This window comes from Fusarium redolens (genome assembly GCF_020744475.1).
Source record: "Fusarium redolens strain MPI-CAGE-AT-0023 chromosome Unknown BKA55scaffold_6, whole genome shotgun sequence".
NCBI classification, from domain to species: Eukaryota; Fungi; Ascomycota; class Sordariomycetes; order Hypocreales; family Nectriaceae; genus Fusarium; species Fusarium redolens.
In genome coordinates, this window is record NW_025763669.1 from 1,629,382 (window position 1) to 1,649,301 (window position 19,920).

Sequence of the window (19,920 nt, forward strand, 5' to 3'; positions counted from 1 at the left end):
TTGTATGAATATTGGGTTCTTAAATGCCATTACCTCTATTTTTGTCAATCATGTCGTATACATGAGTAGAAATCACCACCGAGATAGTTATAGACGCAGCACACGTGTGGGTCAAGCTACACTGTAGGACCAAGCCAGCAACATGCATGAACCTTTTTTCGGTCACCAAAGATCTCATATGTGACACGTAGTGACGCTCAAGAGTCGCCGTCCAAGTCTATTCGTCCAGAAACCAACATTCGTGTGAAACTGGGCTGTCAGGCGTGGATGCCACCCCTGGTTCTTCTCCGGTCAGAGACAGGCTACAAACCGGTCCCGAACAGCGCCACAGACGAAATGATGGAACGAAATGGTGATGTCTAGGATAGAAGCGCTGCGGGCCCGTTTTGTGTAACGCTGTTTGTGTGAGAGAACTAAGTTGGCAAAACATGAAAGCTGCAAGGGGGTGGACTTACAGCGGAGGATCTACTACCTATGACCAGGGTTTGTCTCAATTGAGTAACTATACAAGGACATGTTGTGGCTTGAGAGAGAGAAGTGGGCGTTTGTGTCATGGGTCTTGAGACAGTCTCTCGACATGTCGACCAAGTACAGTATCCAGTCATTGGGCGAGATAATGCAGTGTAGATCCTTCGAGCTTCCATAGGCTCACGGCAGCGGAGAATAAGGAATTCGAATCACAGCTGACAGTACACAAAAAGAAGACATTGGAATTGAAAATGGAGAATTTATAACTTGACTTGAGTACTCGGAGGGCACTCGGCTAGTCAGTCAAAGTTCGTAGCACCTTCAACAACACCAACGACGTTGTACCGCTTGGAAAAGAAAGTGATCCAGTCATTCAATACGCCCTTTTCCTTCTCATCCAAATCCTGCCACTCTGGTCGTGCGTCCTCTGGCTTGGTCGAAGTCTTGCCGAGAGCTCTTGAGGCATCCTTGCCAGCAAAGACTAGTGGGAACAGTTAGCTATCCTGTGTTGTAGCATATGCAATTAGAAAATTTACCATTGTAGGAAGCTCCAGGAAGGTAAGCCTTGTTTCCAGTAACGTCGTAGACCTTGCCCTATGTTTGACGTGATCAGTCGTGCGAGGATCAGACGGGTCATGCAGCGAGTTGCTTGCTATGGGAGATTATACCTTGATAGCTACGTAGCACTTGTTTCCATCCGCACCTTTTTTAGGTTAGTAATGCTCAATACAAAGGTTCCAGATACAGAATTAAGTCAAAGTCGGCATGATGTCTTGCTGAGCATCATGAGGGGGGCGGGCCGTACCGTTGGCCTTAGCGAGCTCTTCTTGAGAGATGATGTCGTCCTTTGGGGGGTCGAGGTTCACGGGAACCTTAGGCTCAAACTTGCCAGCCATTATTGTGGTTGTAGTTGTGATTGTAGTGTAAGATTGAGTAATAAGGGAGTAGGTTTGATAGTTTTAGGACCTTTCTTGAGATTCCGTCATATGCAATCTCTCCCCTCCCCCGCCAAAACCAAAGACGACCCTGAACTTTCCCGTCCAAAAAGCCTCGGCCAAGTCAACTTTAGCGGGTTCCGAAGCTGCCCTCCACTAAAGAATCTCATTGATTGGAAACGCACAGGCCAGTATTCGTCCAGGAAATGGTCTGTGCGTAACCATGATGAGCTCCATGTTGACATCCACTTACAGCTTTTCAATCTCTAGGCTCATCATCATCACCACAACCACACGAAAAGAAGCCCTGGTCGTCGCTCGCCAAGCGACTCATCAACCGGCTTGCCATGTCGGTCTCAGCAGTTGCCTCGCTGAGGCCCCTCCGTTGGAGGTGCTCGCAGCATCCGGCCTCTGGCCTGCTATCTGTCCAATTACGGTCGCGAACAGCCACCGTCAACTTTCGTGCCGTTGTTCACCTCCGGCCGGACCAGCGTCGATTCCAGACAACCAATTCGTCAAATAATCGCCATGATGGAGATCTCGAAGCCAGAAAGAATCAGTTGCCCAAGAAAAGCCAGCCAACACAACCACAGATCACATTCCGCCAATTCGCAGGTCGTGCTCTTGCTGCTGGCCTACGTAGTCTCGTAGTCGCCATGAGTCCAACCGGTATCAAGACAGCGTTCCGACAGAGTCCAGGCGCTACAACACTAGGAATCTTCATGTGAGTCCCATAGCACACCCTTGGCCAATCCCTATGCTAACAATATAAGCCTCGGCGTGGTGTCAGTCATTGGCGCATACACCGTCTACCTGTACTTTAACTACTTCTACCACTACCAATTCACAAGATACCCGAAGCCCATCGCAAACTCTTTACGACGGGCCCTATACTATACTAACATCAGTCCCGATTCCGAGCTAGCTCTCAAGTATTACAAGCGCGCCATGGATCAATGCGCCGAGCATGGCTTAGACCCTTACTCCGACGAGGTTCTTGGTATTCGTATCCAGACTTCACACTGGCTGCAGAAGATCGGAAATTACAGTGGCTGCTTGCAGGTCCTTGAGGGTATCCTTGCCGATTGTAACAGGTGGATTCGGGTTATGGAGCAGTCCGTCAAGGAAGGCAAAGTCAACGATGACGGCAGACTTATCAAGCCTGCATCCGAAACTCTTGAGGCTTCTTCGACCCATATTGCGAACGATGCCACTTCTCCCAATGAGCAAGGGGCGACTGACGAAGATTTCGTACCCGAAAGCCTATGGCATAAGAGGCAACGTCTTCTTACTAAGACTGTTGGGATTGCTATCAAACTTGGAGAGTTATACGCCGACGAACACGTTCTTGACCCTGACAACTCTCAGAAGCACCTCATATGGGCTGTTGAAACTGCTTTAAAGGAATTCCGCCGCCGCAAGGAGGAGGGTATCAAGCCTGGAGAGGGCGATTGGCTAAACCCAGAACAAATGGGTGGCGCTATGGAATCTTTGGGTCGTGACTATGAGCGCAAGAGCCAATTTCACCTCGCGATCCCTCTCTTCTTCCAAGCTCTTCGTCTTTGCGAAACACCCTGCCACCGCCCCATCATCATGAACAACCTCGCTGCCAGTTTCGCCCAACACCCCATATTTGTTCCGCCTACCAGCGAGCCCTCCGAGATGATTAAGGAGCTGCATGACCCTGCCATGCCCGCAACTCGAAAGGAGTGCTTAGAAGCTGCGCAGAACTGGGCCAAGAACGCTTATAAGCATGCAAAGGATGTTAGTGGCGACGAGCGTACAGCCGAGTGCGACGAAGCTTGCGCTGTTGCTCTGTGTAACTGGGGCGATGTCGCAGCCATGTTGGGCAACAATGACTTGGCTCGCAAGAAGTACAAGCAGTGTATCGAGATGGCAGGCAAGCTTGGTTTTCCACATGCAGTGAAACAGGCTCAGTCGGGACTTGCTAAGCTGACTTGAAAGCAAAAAGAAAATATATAAATCACTTTCTCTACCTTGAGTAGAGCATCTCAAATGTCTTCAGGAGGAAGCACATGTACATCAACTAGGCTCGGCCATGTAACAATAGAATGATAGATGAAATAACAATGTGTCAATGATGGCAAAACATTCAGAGCGGCAGCTTTTGTCACTTGTTATATCATTCTCAACACCATGACTCGGCATTTCTACTTGTTTACAACACACAAAGTACAGATCGTAATTTCTAGACAGTAGCTGGTATTTGACAGCTAGTTCTAGACCCCAAGTCGCATTCCGTTCCTTATTTAATTCCTTAAAAATATCCCAGACCTGAGCTCCTTGCAAACACAAATCCTTGGAAACACCGGTACGCCTAGCGATCATGCCGTTCATTGCCTGTCTGAACCCAAACTTCAGTCCAAAAGGTCTATGCCATCTTCTGTCGCTTTGCTTCCAATCCGCTTGCTGCAGTTGGTGCTGTCCCTCCATTTCCGTTAGCAGGGAGGTCGGCTAGGGCAGCTCTTCCATCCGCTGGAGGGGGTCGTTTCATTGCTGGTGGTCGATAGCTGCCCCTGTTCGCGAGTGGACTGCCTGGACCAGAAGGTGCGCCAATTCGACGAGTCTGATCGAGCGAAGGGTTTATAACATTTCCCCGCGCGCTCTGGGAGCTGGGCATGGATGGTCGCACTGGGGTAAAGCTATTCGTGTTAGAGCGTGTAGCAGGTGCCACTGTTGCTTGACTATTGGTCGGGGCAACGTGTTGGCCATTCTTTGCAACGGGCTTAGATGAAGTGTGATCGATACCAGGGGTCTTTCGAATAGATGGACTTTCTGCCTTAGGGTTGAAGGCCTGCTGCCCCTGTGGCAAAGCAATACGAGCATTACTCGAGCCTTCCAGAGTGGATTCCGGCAGTTGATTCACGGCCTTTGCAGAGAAGAACCCTACGGTTTCGGGCATGTTCTGAGGTGCATTTGGTGGTGGGCGAGGGTTGCCAATCTGGTTTGGAGTTGTTCGTCCCGAAGGTCCACCTTGTGGGCGATTAGAAAGTGCGGTTGCACCATGGGGGGGATTTGGACGTTGCTGTCCATGTATCGGAGTTTGCGGTGCTCGATTCGGAGGCGCAGTAGAATTCGACCTGCCAGTTTGTTGCTGGATTTGTTGGGCTGTAGTTCTTTTGGAGGGTTTCTCATTTGCAGATTGGCCCAAGATTGATGTTGAAAGCATAATTTCGTCCGGGTGGCCATCTTCTGGAACACAGAAGTCTGCCTCGTCGAGCTCTACAGATATTCAGCCTCGATTTCCTCAAATCCATCGGAGGACAAGATACCTCCAAGATAATCGTCAAATGACTCTGCAACAGGGAGTGGCGGCGCGGGTTCTGTCTTGACCACGGGCGCAGCGGGCGCCGCTGAAGTAGCGGCAGCAGCGGGTTCTGTTCTTACAACATCACGCTTGATGAAGTCGGCGTGGCGATGGAGATTATCCTGATCGAACTTCTTAACAGGCTCGGCTTTCATTTTGGTGACTTGTTTCACATAATCTTTGTCGTATATGCAGTTGCCCAAAACGTTACCAAAGCTCCTCAAGGCGCGTTTCAATCCGTCGGTAGTGCCCTCCTTCTTAGCCTTTTCAAAAGCCATTGCCTTTCCCTTTGCGTTCTCGATGGATCCGTATCCAATATCCTCGTGGTAGGTTCCATCGCGTAGTGTAATTCGGACGATGACTGATAAGCCGATACTGACGCGCTGTGTTTGAGGGTTTTCATCGGCAAAGTCAACCTGAATGTTTTGGATGGAGGACGACCATCCATTAAAGCCAAAAACTTCATTCGCTAAGGTGATACACTTCTCAGCAGTTAGGTAATGGACCTTGGTACCACCAGGACCTGCACGGGCAGAAATGTACTCCGGGCCAAGTTGTTTATCCAGTTTCGCTGAGATAGTTGCAATGTCCTTGGCAGCCCATTCGGCGACTCGTGGACGCGGCTCCTCGAAAGGATTCGTCACTGCAGTGTGCTGATCGCCTGGGCTGAGGAAACCGTTAGTGATAAAGAACATTAAATGCGACACGTCTGGGGACATACGCAGGCATGGTGAATGATTCAACACTGGACAAAATTTATGTAAACATGAAGAACTCAGCAAGTGTCGGCAATGAGGGTCCGTAGCAACAGAGAAAAACTGAGGCAGTATAGAGTAAAGGGTAGAACTTGGCCAGCAGTGGCGGGCTTGACATTGATTAATGAGCAAGAGCGCGTTAACGGTCAATCCAGGCAGTCGCGCCTCCACTTCAGAGTGACGGGAGAGCACGTGACACTACTTAGACAGGACCACTGAGGACGCACCCTTCATCAGGTTGGTAGATCAGATAAGTGTTACCTACTACCTTACTATTGTGTACTCTTCAGGTAAGGTACTAGGTTAGTAGTCCGTGTTTCCTATACTGTAACTACATACGAATGGAAAGTGCTCCGCTGCCACCCAAGATTTATATACAATTGCAACCAGATTGTCAGGAGCCCACGATTGCCCCTCATGTCTTGAGCTGTCTTGACACTATCCAGGTTCAATGGCTTATTACCTAGTAGGCAACTTCTTATTACTAGACCTTAGCACCTTCATCACGGATTCGATACCTTGTGACACTGACTTTTAATGTACAGAGGTTACCTACCTACCTAAGGTAGGTAGGTAGTCTCTTCAAGCTCGCGAAGTGGATCTCGATGACAGTGAGAATATCTCAAAAGAGGAATGCCATTTCTTACAACTGGAAAGTTATAAATACACGAAACTCGAGACGCAATTAGGATCCAAATATCCATCAACATTTATCTGCCTTGAATAACGCAGTGTTCCTCTTGGACTTTCTAGCCATAGAGGTTTTGCCTTAATACACAATATAGCTTGCCGACCTAGTCTTAAACAACTATCTGATAAACATTCATTCGATCCATTGACGTCACCTAGATACCAACATTGAAGCGGCTATCAGTCTGTAAATTTCGGTTTAGTGATATAAACGGAATAAAGCCGGATCATTTCCATAATTCTAGGAGATCCGAAAGAAAGATACTGTTTACTCAAAGATATGTCCTAGTCAGGGAGACATATTTGGCTGACGATAAAACATATGCAGGAATATCAAGACGTTGCATCGACGCTTATCCAGTAGTAGTTGTCACAAGAAACGATCAAATGAGGTTCGTCGATAACCGTCTGCAAACTTTCTGCAAGAGACTATCCAGAAAACAAACGAAATATATCAAATTTCTACATACAGGCACGCGCAGTCTGTCTGCGCTGTCGAGGTTGCTTGCAATCAACCAATCCGTATAACAGTAATCCCTGCTGGTTCACAAGTGAAAGAAAGGGATATATAAAAATATGCACGCAAAACGCCGACCACCCTGCCGTAAAATAAAGAAATGGGTGCCTCAAGTCTATGCCGCCTATGCTGCCAAATGAAAGTCGTCGTAATGATTCGGTCGTAATATGTGCGAAGATGACTCGTCCGGTGCGCCGCGATATGCAATCAGTATCTTGGAGAGCTCCAGGTCACAACTGTCCCTACTAGGGCCCAACTCTAACGGGAGCTCCATAGGTACCAGACATGAGCTGGTTGAGAATAGAGTTAGGGTCAGAGGGACCTCCGGCTCCTGGGTTTGCATTGGCGCCCATCCATCCAACACTCGTGGACATGGCGTTGATTGCGGAGGCAAGACGATCGCCAGATTGTTCGTTATGTCGAGACAAGATTTGGTCCCATCCTCCAGTGTGCAAATTGAGACCGCCAGCCCTCTTGCCAGCCTCGTTGATGACAAGTGCCCAAGCCTTCGATATCTCCTCATATGCAGTTTCCTTATGATGTCGGTATGTCTGCGGCTCCCAATTGGGAAGTCTATGAATGATGTTTGTGGCCTCATCCAAGAATTCAAGTGATTTGGTAGGCTGGGTTTCATTTGGTGGGAGGAATTGAGGGGTGAAGTCAGATAGTGCGTCAATCAGAGCAACCAGCGGCTCTTTAATCCGATAGTAGGTGTATTCGGGACTGGTTTCGCCGTATGGAATAGCGTCCTTCAGTTTCGCCTCATAACCTTGCAAAACTTGCAGGGCGGACGGAACTGAAGGTCGAGGAGCTTGTGAGACAACTTCATGACCAATATCGGGATGGCTCTCGCATATGCGCTCAAGAACGGTTCTTAGCTGAGAAGTATCAAGAGTCTCGAGAAGTCGTGGAAGTGCAAGAGGTCGACCGATGACTTCGTTGGATCGAACTTTCTTGGAGGGTCGAGCGAGAGGTCGAGCAGAGATGGTAGGAGAGCTCCTGGGTGACATGGTCTCATCGCCATCTTCGTCGGCTTTTCGCTTTCGAGAGGTCATACTGTGAAAGGGAGACACTAAGTGTGTTAGTGGCAAAGAGCAGTCAGGGTGGAAGGGTTAAGTGAGTTATCGCATCTCGAATGGGGAATGGTTGGGACAATAGAGCACTTACGGGACCGCTGAGGGGAGAGACGAGGGTTTTCGTGTTGATGAGGGAAGACAGGAGGCTGCGGCGAGAGCAGAACATTCATATTGTCGCAAGTTCCAAAGCATCCAATGATGAAACGGGAGCGATCCTTGTTTAACAGTCAATGAATGAATAAATCACTCAAAGACAGTGCAAGCCGGCTTAATCAAAATTGATGACGAATATGTTTGCCGATAAAGAGGCTTTGTGTGCTGGCCGTTAAGACACCAGCGGTGGGTTCCTAGTGCTGGATGTTAGGAACCAAAGTTCCAAATTCTATCGTCGGTTGCGAGAAGACGAAATGGGTCGAGGGTCAGCGGTAAGCGCAGTGATTATATGACCGGAGCGTTTGTCGGGCAGAATTGTTGTACCAAACGATACGATATGTCAAGTGAAATAAAGGAATCGTGGCGGAGGGTGAATGGCGTAGAAAAGGGTTTTAGAAAGGTGGAGGAGGATGAAGAGGTGGACGGAACTGAGTGAAGTTGGGGTTGGTCAGGCTTTGAATGAGGGAGAGTTCCAAGGTTCCAGTGTTTTTGGTCCGTTGTCTGGGGCTAGTGAATTTTGCCTGGGCCTAGGTCGACGAGGTCACAAGACATCTCATTCGCTCTGGCCACACCTGAGGCCCCCGTCGCAAGCCGCCCAGGCCTGGTAGCCACACGTGAGCAGGGACCCGTTGAGGGGCATCTTCACAGTCCCCAGTATTAATTTAGCACCTTTTTGGGCTCAAGTGGCTGTTAGTTGGTTTCAATTTTCCTTCACCGCGCTGGCCGGGTCTTCGCCTCTGTGTCATGACTCTCGCAAACTTTCGTTCAGTGTCGATTCGGTATTTTCTTTACAGTTTATATTTCAGAAGCGGTATAGGATTAGGAAATTCGACGGGGTTCTTCACGGATATACCCACCAATCAACACCACGGCAAAGTTAAGATTAACTAAGCCCGGGCCGTCTTGACGGGGCCGGAACGGGTCCTTTTCCTAATTCGTCCGCCACAACCAGTCTTCGGCCGGCGACGGCCTCGGCGATGTATGTCGGGCCTGTATTCCTTAGGCCCCGGAGCGCCGAATAGCAGGCGTGAATGTTCTCATCAATGCATCGACTTATCAATGATGTCGACAGATTGACATGATCGCAATAACTCATGGTTGAGTCGCGATAAATGATACTAGCTAATGATGAAGATACAGATGGCATAAGTCCCATACAGGGCCGTAACTGTGGTAAGCTAGTTCCATGGATGATTCACTGGCAACTTTGCTTGATAAATTCTGCCATTGGATGTTTGGGCAGTTTCTGAGACAGCGAAACCCCTGTTACTATATTGGAATAGTAACACCGTCCAGGCGGTGAATGACATGATCTCCAGTTTATTTGTCCTGTTGCCAAGAAATGCGACATAATAGCAAATGATGTATTTAACTCCAGCCTCGATTGTTTCCACTTCTATGGTATTATCACCAGGCCCCCGGGGAGCAAGAAAACTTCTGACATTAAGCCAGTGTGCCAAAATTAGCTGGTCTAAAGGCCTGTTAAGATATACGAAACTTATCTAAGTCTTTTCGTCACTTAGGATAGAGGTTCTAAGTTGTGTTGCCTCCTCTAGCCAGGGGACTTAGGAAACAATATATTCTTGTCACAAACGTGATAGCATACTATATAGGTGGTACCTAGCTAGCCTGGAAGATTACTGCCTTGGTACTTGCCAATAGTGCACGGGCGCCATAATGCCACTGCTCCCATCCGCAAGCATCAATGCCCATAAATCGTTGAGTGAGTCTGTAACTTGGCTATTCATCTCATTGTTAGTATCGTGTTTCAGCACATGTTCAATAACTGCCCTTGACTGCCCTCCTCATCACCTTTACAGAGGTTAAATAAGCTTACTGTGTTGGGGCTTGGCACCACACTGTGAGAAGTTGACTCTCCCTCACTGCTCAGCCCAAAGTACTCAAATCTCACTCAAGTCTTTTCCCTTGTTGAACAATCTGTAAGCTTCTCCCTTATTCCGGGGGGTTGATTTCTTCAACGCGGCGGACAACGGACAACGGACAACACATTCAATCGGTACTTGACAGGCCCACAATCGGAAATGCCCTTGCCTTCCAGGTTTTCAAGGGTCCAGCTTCGGGCCGGCAGACCCACTTCTCCGAGTTTCTTATCGCTTATCGCAACGAAACAGGCAGAAAATTTCTGGCAACTTTATCCTTAGACTTGCCTGTCAACCATCACCTACAACCACAATGGCGACAAAGGAAAAGAAAGAGAAGAAGTCCAAATCTTCTAGGTCGGAATCAAAGACCGAGAAACCCGAGAAGACTGTCGAAGTTGAGAAGGTCGACTCCACAGAAGATACTGAGATGGCAGAGCCTGAAGCCGCCGCATCCTCTTCCAAGCGCAAAATCGAAATCGAAGAAATCGAAGTCGACGTAGACGCACCCGAGCCCCCGTCTAAGCGCGCAAAGCGTGCGCTCAAGAAGGGCAAGGCATTGCCTTCGAAACAGGACAGCGATGACGAGAAGAAGGGCGATAAAGATGGCAAGGATAAGAAAGCTGCTCGGTCAGAGCATAGTGTCTGGATCGGTAACTTGCCATTCCATGTCACGGCTATGGAACTGCGGAAGTGGCTTGTCGATAACTCCGGAGGTGTCATCACTGAAGAGATGATCACTCGAGTCAAGCTACCAACCAACAAGGAACCTGGCCGGGATAAGAGCGTCAAGCCAGCAAACAAGGGATTTGCCTACGTCGATTTTACAGAAATTGGCCCTAAAGTCTCCGCCATCTCTCTCACGGAGAGTGACCTTGGTGGTCGAAAACTTCTCATCAAGGATGCGACATCCTTTGAGGGTCGGCCCAAGAAGGAGCCTGAGCCCACTGAAGAGAACACCGCAGAGGGAAAGACCAGCAAGGAGCAAAGGCAGGATGTCAATGCCAGCCGCAAGATTTTCGTGGGTAATATGAGCTTCAAAACAACTGAGGAGGACCTATACAGAAACTTTGAGAAGTGCGGCGAGATCGAATGGGCCAAGGTTGCTACCTTTGAGGATACTGGGAAGTGCAAGGGCTTTGGTTGGGTTAAGTTCCAGGACCCCGATGCTGCTGCATGGGCCGTTAAAGGTTTCGTCAAAATTAAAGAGGAAGTCGAGACAGAGGAGGATTTCAAGGACGACGAGGAGAAGGACAGGTCGCAGCAGAAGCAGTTCAAGACACGTAAGTGGTGGGTAAACCGAATGCTAGGTCGCGAGCTTAAGGTGGAATTGGCCGAGGATGACCAAGTACGGTACAAGAAGCGGTTTGGCAAGGATCGCAAGGCACTTCCCGACAAGGACAGCAACCCACGAGGTCGACCTCCGCCACGCAAGTATGATCAGACAAATGGCGGAGCGCGGGAAAGTAATGACGCTCCTGAGGGGGGTGCGAAGCCGCTCAAGGAGGCAGAGGATATATCTGTTGCGAGATTGACGGGCGCGGTTGTGAAGCATACGGGTACGAAGATGACGTTTGACTAAGTACAGCGAGATACACTCCATGTTCCGAGATACCCATTTATAGATCCAATGGTTCCTGGTGTCCGATGTGAAAAGATGTATTCGTCATGTGTGAGAGTTACGCGTGGGGGCTCTTGCGAATTAGTTGCAGCTCCGTTATAGATCCGGAGGCCCGGTGCAATTTCCCCGCATTTACATGCTAGCGATCTCAGTCCTGAAATGAGTGTCAGATACAAGAGATGCAATATTCATTCACCTCCCGTAGCAATTCATCATGTACCAGTCTCAGATCACTTTCGTTATGGACACCATTTGTCCTTGGTATGATGCCTTTTCGAAGAGAAGGAGAAACATGGCTAATATATCTCAGGACGTACCTTGGAAAGAAGAGGTATATCGCCCATCTTAGTGGCTCACCTTGACTTCAATAATCGCTTAACGTCTCGGCTACAGACTTGATGAGGCCTTGACTCGGTTCCGCTCCTCGCCCTTTTCATCCTCCATCTCCTTCACGCTCCATTTCGCGTCTTATCAGCCCAATCCAACCCGTCCTGAAACAATCCCGGACCGAGCTGCATATGCCCTGCATAAGAAGCATAATGACAATCAAGAGGCCCAGAAAATCTTCGAAGAGCACATGCTCTCACTTGCGCAGCCACTAAAACTTCCCATAGCCTTTACGGGACCAACTGGTAACTCGTTTCCTGCACATCGGGTTATCCAACAAGTTCAGGAGTCCCATGGAGCTGAAGTAGCGAACAACCTCGTGGACGCGGTGTTTAGGCTGTACTTTGCGGAAGGCCGACATCCTGGTGCTGACGATATGTTGGTCGAGGCATGTGTTGAGGCTGGTATAGACGAGAAAGTGGCAAAGAGCTTAGTGGAAGATAAGTCCAGAGGTGAAAGGGATACCAAAGAAAAGATCAGAAGTATCGGTATGGATATCGATGCCGTGCCGACTGTAGTCATTGAGGGGCGAAGGAGAGACTTGACACTCACGGGCCTGAAAGAAGTCTCAGACTATATCAAGGCTATGGAGGCAATCACCAAAGAAAGTTCATGATTAGGGATGCTTATGATGAGAGGTAGCTAGCTCATTGGTCATAACATAATATTCGTGTTCCTTGGAAAGAAATGCTAATAGTAAATACATGAAGAAACGAAGGACATGGTATCGTTATTACAAGAGTTTTACCACTATCTCCAAGTGCTCATCATCATTTCATTCATATTTCTCGTGCTGCGTTCACTTCATGAGCGACTGAACATAAGGGGTACCAATACACTCCGACTCTCCAATGCTCTTCGATCCTCCATGACCATGCCGGGGCCAAATGCCGTACCAATATCCCGACCTGCCAGAAAGCGACATGCGTTAGCTTCACCGACACGAGGTTTCTTGCTATGACAGAACTCGCGGCTTAGCTTGGACAGGACAGCGGCCTTGGCCTTTTGCAAGGCGCTCACTCTCGCGGCAGCATCTTCGGCTAAAAGACGGTGAGTCTCTTCCTGTTCAATATTGCGCTGAACAGGAGATATGCCTTCATCCGGGTCTCGACTGGTATTCTTCCTTGCAGTTGGGTCGTAAGTTGTGGGTTGTAGCAGTACGGGCTGGGGATCACTGATCAAGAGCGGGGCGGTGATGTTGGGGACAGGAGTTGAGGGGCGGAAGATGTGTTCCTCCACAGAAGGTTGGAGTCGAGGACGAGAGGTCTTGTGGCGGCGTGATAGGGAGTTTTGGGAGGACTTGGGTGAGGAAGACGGTGTTTCAGGGGCGTCGTCATCACTGCTGCGATGCTTCCTTCTGCGGCGACGAGAGCGCTTCTTTCTAAGTTTTGTGCTGAAGCCGGCATCTGATTCATATACAGGGGCAGAAAGATGTTCATCGACAGTGATCTCTTCGGTAGGGACGTCATCAATGACTTCGTTTTCAATATCGCCGAAGGGGAAACCACCGAGGTCCATGTCCAAGAGCTCGCGACTAGCGGCAGTTACAGCAGCACTTGGGCTAGGAAGATGTTCTGAGCTGGGACTTGTAACAAGACTGTATTCTGATTGGGCGGTCATGCTGTTGCTTCGAGACCATGAATCGTCAGTGTCGATGGGCGCAAGGACGTCGTCCCAATTGCCATTGTCAGCAAGAACGACACTCTCGAAGTCGAATTCTTTGACTGTTGGGCGGTGTGAGTTAATCAAGTTGCTGAGTTGAGGTGCGTTCATAACAGCGTTGCGAACTTGAAGGTATCGCAATTTTGGGAAGTAAATGGCCCCCTTTCCAGGAGTCTCGGGTAAGGGAGACATAGGAGATGTGACCTCGTGGAAAAGTTTCTTGGAGGCACGTGGCGGTGAGAACAGGGGATCAGCAGCCAGAGCAACTGGGCAAGGGCCTTTGCGACCAAGCCATGTGAAGGCGAACTTCTCTAGATTGGGAGCAAAGGTGCGGATGTACTCATCCAAGATCTTCAAATGGTCACGGCCAGGCGATGTTCCATAAAAGTCCCAAGCATCCACCGAGATGGAGAGCTTGTTGATCTGGCGCCAGCGTCTTCCGGCCGATGGGACCGTTCCAAAGCCATTGACGTGACGAAGGTAGTTGAAAGCCGCAGGATGCAGTTGAGAAAGGGACAACTTGTGAAGCTTCTCTAGAGGAGCACGCTCAAGGGAGATACGCAAGCTGATAAGAGCATAGTCGACAATGTCACGGCGATATCGCTCTCTAGGATCCTGTCCAGGGCATCTGATAGTCAGATGGCGCATGTTGGTCAGACTGCGCATGGCGTTGATAAAGCTAGGGACATTGGTGGCAGCATGAAAGAGAGGAGGATACTGCTGCGTAAGGATGTCACCAAGCTCAGCGTTGGCGTACTTGGGCCGAGAGAGAACAGAACCCATGCTCGTGTGAGGGGTATATAGGAAGCATATCTCGTTACCAGAAACGGGATGAATGAGAGGGGGGAGAAAAGTAGCGTCCGAATGCGGGAAGTAGAAGGTAAGATGCTCAATATGATGGCCGATACGAGCGAGAGCAGCAACTCGAGCTGACTTGGTAAAGGTCGAGGCTGAGAAGGAGACGTGGATGCGGGTGAAGATACGCTTAGTAAGGAGGTTACAGCAAGCCGATGAAGATTGACGGACGTTGCAGAGGTCGGTGGATGAGAGGTGAGGAAGAAGAGAGTCCTTAATGTGGTCACTTCTCAAGATGGCGAGAAATAGTTGTTCTGTTGAGGACGCCATTGTAATCGCATGTCGCGGAGGACTTTGGCCTCGTAGATCAGTCGCTTATGTTTGATACCTATTGGTGCTCTCAAGTGCCGGTGCAATGGTGATGATGATGTAAAATGGTGTGATATCAATTTTCTGATCCAAAACAAGGTTGAGTCTTTGTTGTAAGTCGAAATGGGCTGTTACTCAAGTAACAACAGTCAATGGAGAAAAGGGCAAGTAGATGAGGATAGTAGTCAATGACGACGGTCTGATAAGTCAACAACAGATAGAATAATATCGAGCAGATTTGTTCAATTACAGTGAATCAAAAAGACAAGAAGACCAAGTCAGTCAGCCCATGAGCGCCGGGTCCGGGCGGCCGAGATATATCTGTATCTGTCTCGCTACGGTCCCTGAGATCAGCCTCGTTCTTTTTCTGCCTCAAAGGAAAAGAGAAAAAATGGAAATTCCCCTTTCCCAACTCCATTCTCTTGCTTTAGCCTCTCTGCCAGCTGCAGATTCGTGCATTGGTCCTATCCTATCGCGAGATGTCACCCTCTACCAGCGACGACTGGCTGTCGGTGACTCAGAAGCTCAAATCACCCTGGTCGTGTCCAGATCGAGGTATCCATACTTGTTCGCGTTGGACTGGACGTTGGATGACTGACCGACAACGCGTTGCGATCGTTTCATGATTGGTTGGCTCATCGTGGTTTGTTCTGCCGCTATCCTTGTTGCTGCAGATCTGCCGCGAGGGGATCATGGCATTGTACTTCGGGAGTACTTTGCTAGCCTCGAGATCAACAACCACTCGCGAGACCAGCTGCAGACACTTTCGATGCAGATGCTTCCTAGTTTGAATCTCGCCACTTCTATCAGGTACACTCCTCCTCTTCTCCAATGTTCCATTGATCCTTCAGTTCAGGCCTCCCACATTCTCGACACAAAGTATCTTAGAAGTACTTTCCAATGCATCGGGTGTTTATCGATAGCGCTTCTCGATTGTGGGGATGGTCACCCTTCCACGTCTTAGAAACATGCATATGTTATTTGACCAATCAATTGCGTGACCAAGAACGCGGTAGTCGCGTTGTTTCAACCATGCTTGTCGCGCCATGATTGGCTATTCTCACAACACTCGACTTCCATCGTGATGTAAGTCATCGGCGGTAGGTAGGTATCTTGACTTTTAAACAAAGCGGGACGGGACGATGGGAGTCAAGTTCTGCGCTGTTTCCTGTGGGTTCCTGAACTGCAAGATCTCATTTTGGAAACTGTCAGAGTCTAAGTTCGCTCAATCTAGCATTTGAGTGTGAATCATACCATTACAGGATATCAACTATTCATCGCCGAAACTCGTATGTCTGCCCAAAACGCATCCAAGGACGAATCATGCAGGTTTCCCTCGCAGGCGAGACGTAAATGCGCAACACACATCAAATGCATACAGCACATCTTTCTGCTAGCATGTCATCCATTCGTTGCCATCCATCCCAGCCCATCATATCCTTGTTGGTACAACCTTGCTCTCAAAAAGATCCATTGAAAGCAAAGGTTGAGAAAGCCCCAACCCTAAAACATGCATCTCCATTAAGCTTCTTGCTCTCTCTCCACCCATCCCTCAGCACAGCCCTGTATGAACGGGCCCTCTAGATGACTACCTCTTAGACAAGACTAGTAAACGACACAATTCTATCGCGTCCGGACTCGTGGCAATAGGTCCCTGGCTACACTCGGGGCACTGTGAGTATGCTTCGCGAATGTGATGCTGCATTGTCACGAGTTCTTGTCACACAGACAACCCCCCGTCTTTTTCCTGAGGGGACCTCGTTTAACTGAGTGCTGTCCCTGACACCTATCTGAAGATGCAGTTCCACTTTCGGGGGTCTCCGGTGAGATAGCAAGTTGGATTTTTATCTCAAATACTTGCTTCCACTTGAGAAGGGGGGTTGTATTCAGCCAGGCGCAAAAACTCTAGTGAAAAGACGACTTGTGGTGTCTGTCTGCAAACTACGACCAGTATCCGGCCCTATGCATAACCCTTGTCCATCAATGCATTGACGAGAAACTGTGTGATTAAGCTAATGGATACAAGATATTTCAACTCACGTTGCCATTTGAGCTTATTGGCATATTCAAGGTACGGCCCTCATTCGTAACGTATGTTTATTCATAGCTTGAAAACCACTGAGGATCGTGGTTCACTGTTGTTTCCCGTTTTGTTTCAAGAGCAATGGCCAATATGAGTGCCAGGTACTGTATAAATCAAGCACATGCTGGTGGGTATCAAAATCGAAAAGCCCGTTCGCCAAGTCTGGACAGGTCCCGCTCTGGGCGGACAGCTCGGCTTTTGTGCGCCAACCAATTCGTAGGATGCCCTACTCTAAAAGCATCACAACTCTCCATCGTCTCTAGTTCAATTCCAACCAATGTATGTGTGTTGGTGCTTTGTTCAAACCACAAGCATTTCATCTGCCCCTCCCTCTGCCCCTGCCCCGTCCACGACCTCCACGACCTCCACGTCCACCTCCTCTAGGCTTGGACCCTTGTGGCCCGTTGCTAGCATGCGACCTCCCGGGTCCCTGAGAGCCTTGGTGAGATGGCGGGGGGACGTTCCTATAGTCTTGGGCAGGAGGCTTCCTGGGCAGTGATGGAAATTGCCTGGACGGAGCACCCGGTGGAGGGGGGTACCCAAAGGACCCTCGCATGGGCGGTAGTCCAGGGGGAGGCCCAGGAGGGAGAGGAGGTTGGACTGGCGCGCCATTGTGTCTGTTATGTCGTCTCGACCCTCCGTTTTGCATGTTTGGCATCTGAATGTTACTGGCCATTCGAATTTGGCCGATCGCTGGCTTCTGAACGCGTTTGTGGCCCAGAAACTCCACTTCCGAGTCGTCGCTCTCTGAGTAGTGAACATTGGTCGTTCGCGCAGCGTGACCGCGAATCTTAAGGTCGGGGGTTCTCGTGGTCCTTGCATTTTGCTGTCCTCCCGTCTCCCCTTCGATCGGCACTGAGCCACAATCGGGGTCAATATATTGATCGCGGTTCTTTACAGACCATGTGGGATTAGAGAGGCCATTGCGGTGCGCATTGCAGTCCGAAGAAAAGTGCCTATCACTACCGCATACAGCGCAAGATGCAGGAATAAACGCAACTTTTCTGACCGTAGATACATCCGGGTCAAACGATCGCCACACCTGTGTACATTGTTCCTCAAGATGTTCTATTGAGCTGCAAAAGACACAGGCAAGACCTTCTTCCTTTGTCAAAACCAGTTTCTCAGTGCATTGGCCTGCTTGGTGGCCAAGTTGGCGGCATTTGTTGCATCGTTCCTTTTCAGGGCAACAGATTTTTGAGTGTTCTAAACTTCCACATGAAGAGCAGATAAGGGATGGACAGCTAGGTGCCAGATGTGTGTTCAGCCCACAGAGAAGACACATCTGGGCAGGATCGTCGGCTGACGGGAAGTATCTGCGCTGTTGTGCCAATGCATTATCACCGGTGGGAACATTCCGGTGAGTGTTAATCGGTGGTAAGCTCTGGCAATTTGAAACTTTGGATGTTGAGTTGCCGTTTGCATGTATATTCATGCCTGATGAGTACTCTTCCTTGGCATCTTCTCCAATCCTCTCACTCTTGCTCAAGGTTGGTTCGTACTCAGCTTCGCTCTCAGAGCCATCCTCGTCCCTTTCGTCAATTTCCCCCTCGCTTACGCTAGACGCGCGTGGGTTTTTACCTCTGTTGAAAGGTTCCGGTCGGGGCTGCCTTGTCGCCCAGCTGTCCAGAGTTGACTGATTAGGTCCGCAATCGCTTGAGGAATGGAGGTTTCGAAGCAGAGCCTCTAGTTCGCCAGTGCTTTCGAGCTCCTTTGCAACTTGCTTCGCATTCTTCCTCTTCTTGGGCTTCAAACCGGCATGACGATCGATATAGTAGACATAAGCAGAGTAAGTTAATGATGAGGTGATGGCATCACACTTTCCCGCATTGAGGGCGTGGAATGCCTTGACCCAGTCCTTGAACCGTTTAAGCCAGGAACCGCCTTTCTTATCCACGAGATTGGGTACTTTGAAGCTAACCCTGCCTTGCTTGTAGTCGGGGATTTCACCAGAATCTTCGGGTGCAGATTCACCAGATGAGCTTGACTGTGCTGAGGACTTGCCAGCGACTATCGACTCTTCGTTGGGCTTCGATCCTTCTACAGATGACTCCTCAATTCTGGAGACTTTGGCCGCACGCGCATGACTCCTCAAGCGCTTGGGCTCAGGTGTTGGATCATCCTCGAGAGGCCTTTTCTTGGCAGCTGCCGCTGCTTCGTCTCCGCTGGACAAGTAAATGACCTCACCTGGGTCAAATTCTTCATCTGCCATGCCGATGCGCAATAGGGTCCGGCGCGACTCTCTATATGGTACCAGCAGCCCTTATTGAATTTGAGAGACGTGCCAGCTTGACCGTAGTATCGTATGCGAGTCTGCGGGCTTCAGACCTTGGCGCATCCGACTCAACAAGAAACTCAAACTCGAACAGAATTCTCAGCCACTCGGCTTCTTCAAAATTGTTCGTGACTATCCTGGTCAAAGAAACTCAATCAACAATGCTCACCTACAGTCACAGAGAGCGCGGATGCATCCCAGTCAAGATCTAGCCATAAGGTGGTGCGATGAACAATCATACACAGCCTCCATTTGGCTTGATGAAAGCTAGGGGCTTCCAGGTGCGAATGCATCTATGAACGTACCTGAGCGTCGCGGATGGAAATACCACTTCCGAAAAGAGTCTGCCAGCAATACAAAAGCGTTTGTTCACGGCTTATGAAACTTATGATGGTTCCGTAGTTGAGAGTTTAAGTTTCGCAGAGACAAGATGCGATGAGGTTGTCTGACTGTGCCAGGAAGATGTGAAATGAAAGCTGTGATGATATCGATAAAGCAGTTAAGTTAAGTTAGATCCCAGTTGGGAGAAAATTCCGCAGCCAGCCTATCGGAGATGCAGGCCCACAAGTGAAAGACGGTGTCCCAATTTCCGTGGCTATATTTAATTCCGAAGATTATCCAAACCTTCAGGGTAACCACCTAATCCGGGCTATTACATGAGTTACCATGAACGCCTAGATGTTCTGAGAGACATTCGATGTCAGCCGATTTCCAACGATGCCTACGCGCCAGTTGAGGTATCGTGGGTCTATATCAGCTGTCTTGCCTTCTGTTTCGTGGTCATACTTGTAGATGTTAAGATGGTGACGACGACCAGTCGGTCAGAACACAGTCCATGCCAGCCGCTTTTTCTGCAACATTGACACGCCATTCCACACCAGCTCCGGATAATCATGGATGATTTTTTCTCATCTCGGGTAAGACAT

General features: G+C 49.3%; 7 protein-coding genes across 7 annotated transcripts; 2 read left to right on the plus strand and 5 right to left on the minus strand.

The window, feature by feature from the left end:
* Nucleotides 1–767: 767 nt before the first annotated feature.
* BKA55DRAFT_688636 (cytochrome b5-like heme/steroid binding domain-containing protein) lies at nt 768–1,364 on the minus strand (the record flags this gene model as incomplete). Its single annotated transcript, XM_046199245.1, has 4 exons — nt 768–949; nt 1,005–1,062; nt 1,137–1,171; nt 1,274–1,364. 4 exons carry the CDS (start codon nt 1,362–1,364, stop codon nt 768–770), a joined length of 366 nt encoding a protein of 121 aa, XP_046051195.1.
* A 386-nt stretch (nt 1,365–1,750) lies between these two features.
* BKA55DRAFT_508283 (uncharacterized protein) lies at nt 1,751–3,365 on the plus strand (the record flags this gene model as incomplete). Its single annotated transcript, XM_046187413.1, has 2 exons — nt 1,751–2,127; nt 2,177–3,365. 2 exons carry the CDS (start codon nt 1,751–1,753, stop codon nt 3,363–3,365), a joined length of 1,566 nt encoding a protein of 521 aa, XP_046051196.1.
* A 430-nt stretch (nt 3,366–3,795) lies between these two features.
* BKA55DRAFT_688638 (uncharacterized protein) lies at nt 3,796–5,460 on the minus strand (the record flags this gene model as incomplete). The annotated part of the gene is made up of 3 exons (XM_046199246.1): nt 3,796–4,646; nt 4,697–5,397; nt 5,453–5,460. 3 exons carry the CDS (start codon nt 5,458–5,460, stop codon nt 3,796–3,798), a joined length of 1,560 nt encoding a protein of 519 aa, XP_046051197.1.
* Nucleotides 5,461–6,938: 1,478 nt separating this feature from the next.
* Nucleotides 6,939–7,939, minus strand: BKA55DRAFT_508417 (Cut8 six-helix bundle-domain-containing protein; the record flags this gene model as incomplete). The annotated part of the gene is made up of 2 exons (XM_046187427.1): nt 6,939–7,765; nt 7,861–7,939. 2 exons carry the CDS (start codon nt 7,937–7,939, stop codon nt 6,939–6,941), a joined length of 906 nt encoding a protein of 301 aa, XP_046051198.1.
* A 2,176-nt stretch (nt 7,940–10,115) lies between these two features.
* Nucleotides 10,116–12,426, plus strand: BKA55DRAFT_538016 (uncharacterized protein; the record flags this gene model as incomplete). The annotated part of the gene is made up of 5 exons (XM_046189986.1): nt 10,116–11,361; nt 11,428–11,474; nt 11,629–11,684; nt 11,734–11,754; nt 11,817–12,426. The coding sequence occupies 5 exons, from the start codon at nt 10,116–10,118 to the stop codon at nt 12,424–12,426; spliced, it is 1,980 nt and encodes a 659-aa protein (XP_046051199.1).
* A 188-nt stretch (nt 12,427–12,614) lies between these two features.
* BKA55DRAFT_508021 (uncharacterized protein) lies at nt 12,615–14,597 on the minus strand (the record flags this gene model as incomplete). Its single annotated transcript, XM_046187386.1, has 2 exons — nt 12,615–13,563; nt 13,663–14,597. The coding sequence occupies 2 exons, from the start codon at nt 14,595–14,597 to the stop codon at nt 12,615–12,617; spliced, it is 1,884 nt and encodes a 627-aa protein (XP_046051200.1).
* Nucleotides 14,598–17,035: 2,438 nt separating this feature from the next.
* Nucleotides 17,036–18,931, minus strand: BKA55DRAFT_592886 (uncharacterized protein; the record flags this gene model as incomplete). Its single annotated transcript, XM_046195460.1, has 1 exon — nt 17,036–18,931. The coding sequence occupies one exon, from the start codon at nt 18,929–18,931 to the stop codon at nt 17,036–17,038; it is 1,896 nt and encodes a 631-aa protein (XP_046051201.1).
* Between the last annotated feature and the right edge of the window lie 989 nt (nt 18,932–19,920).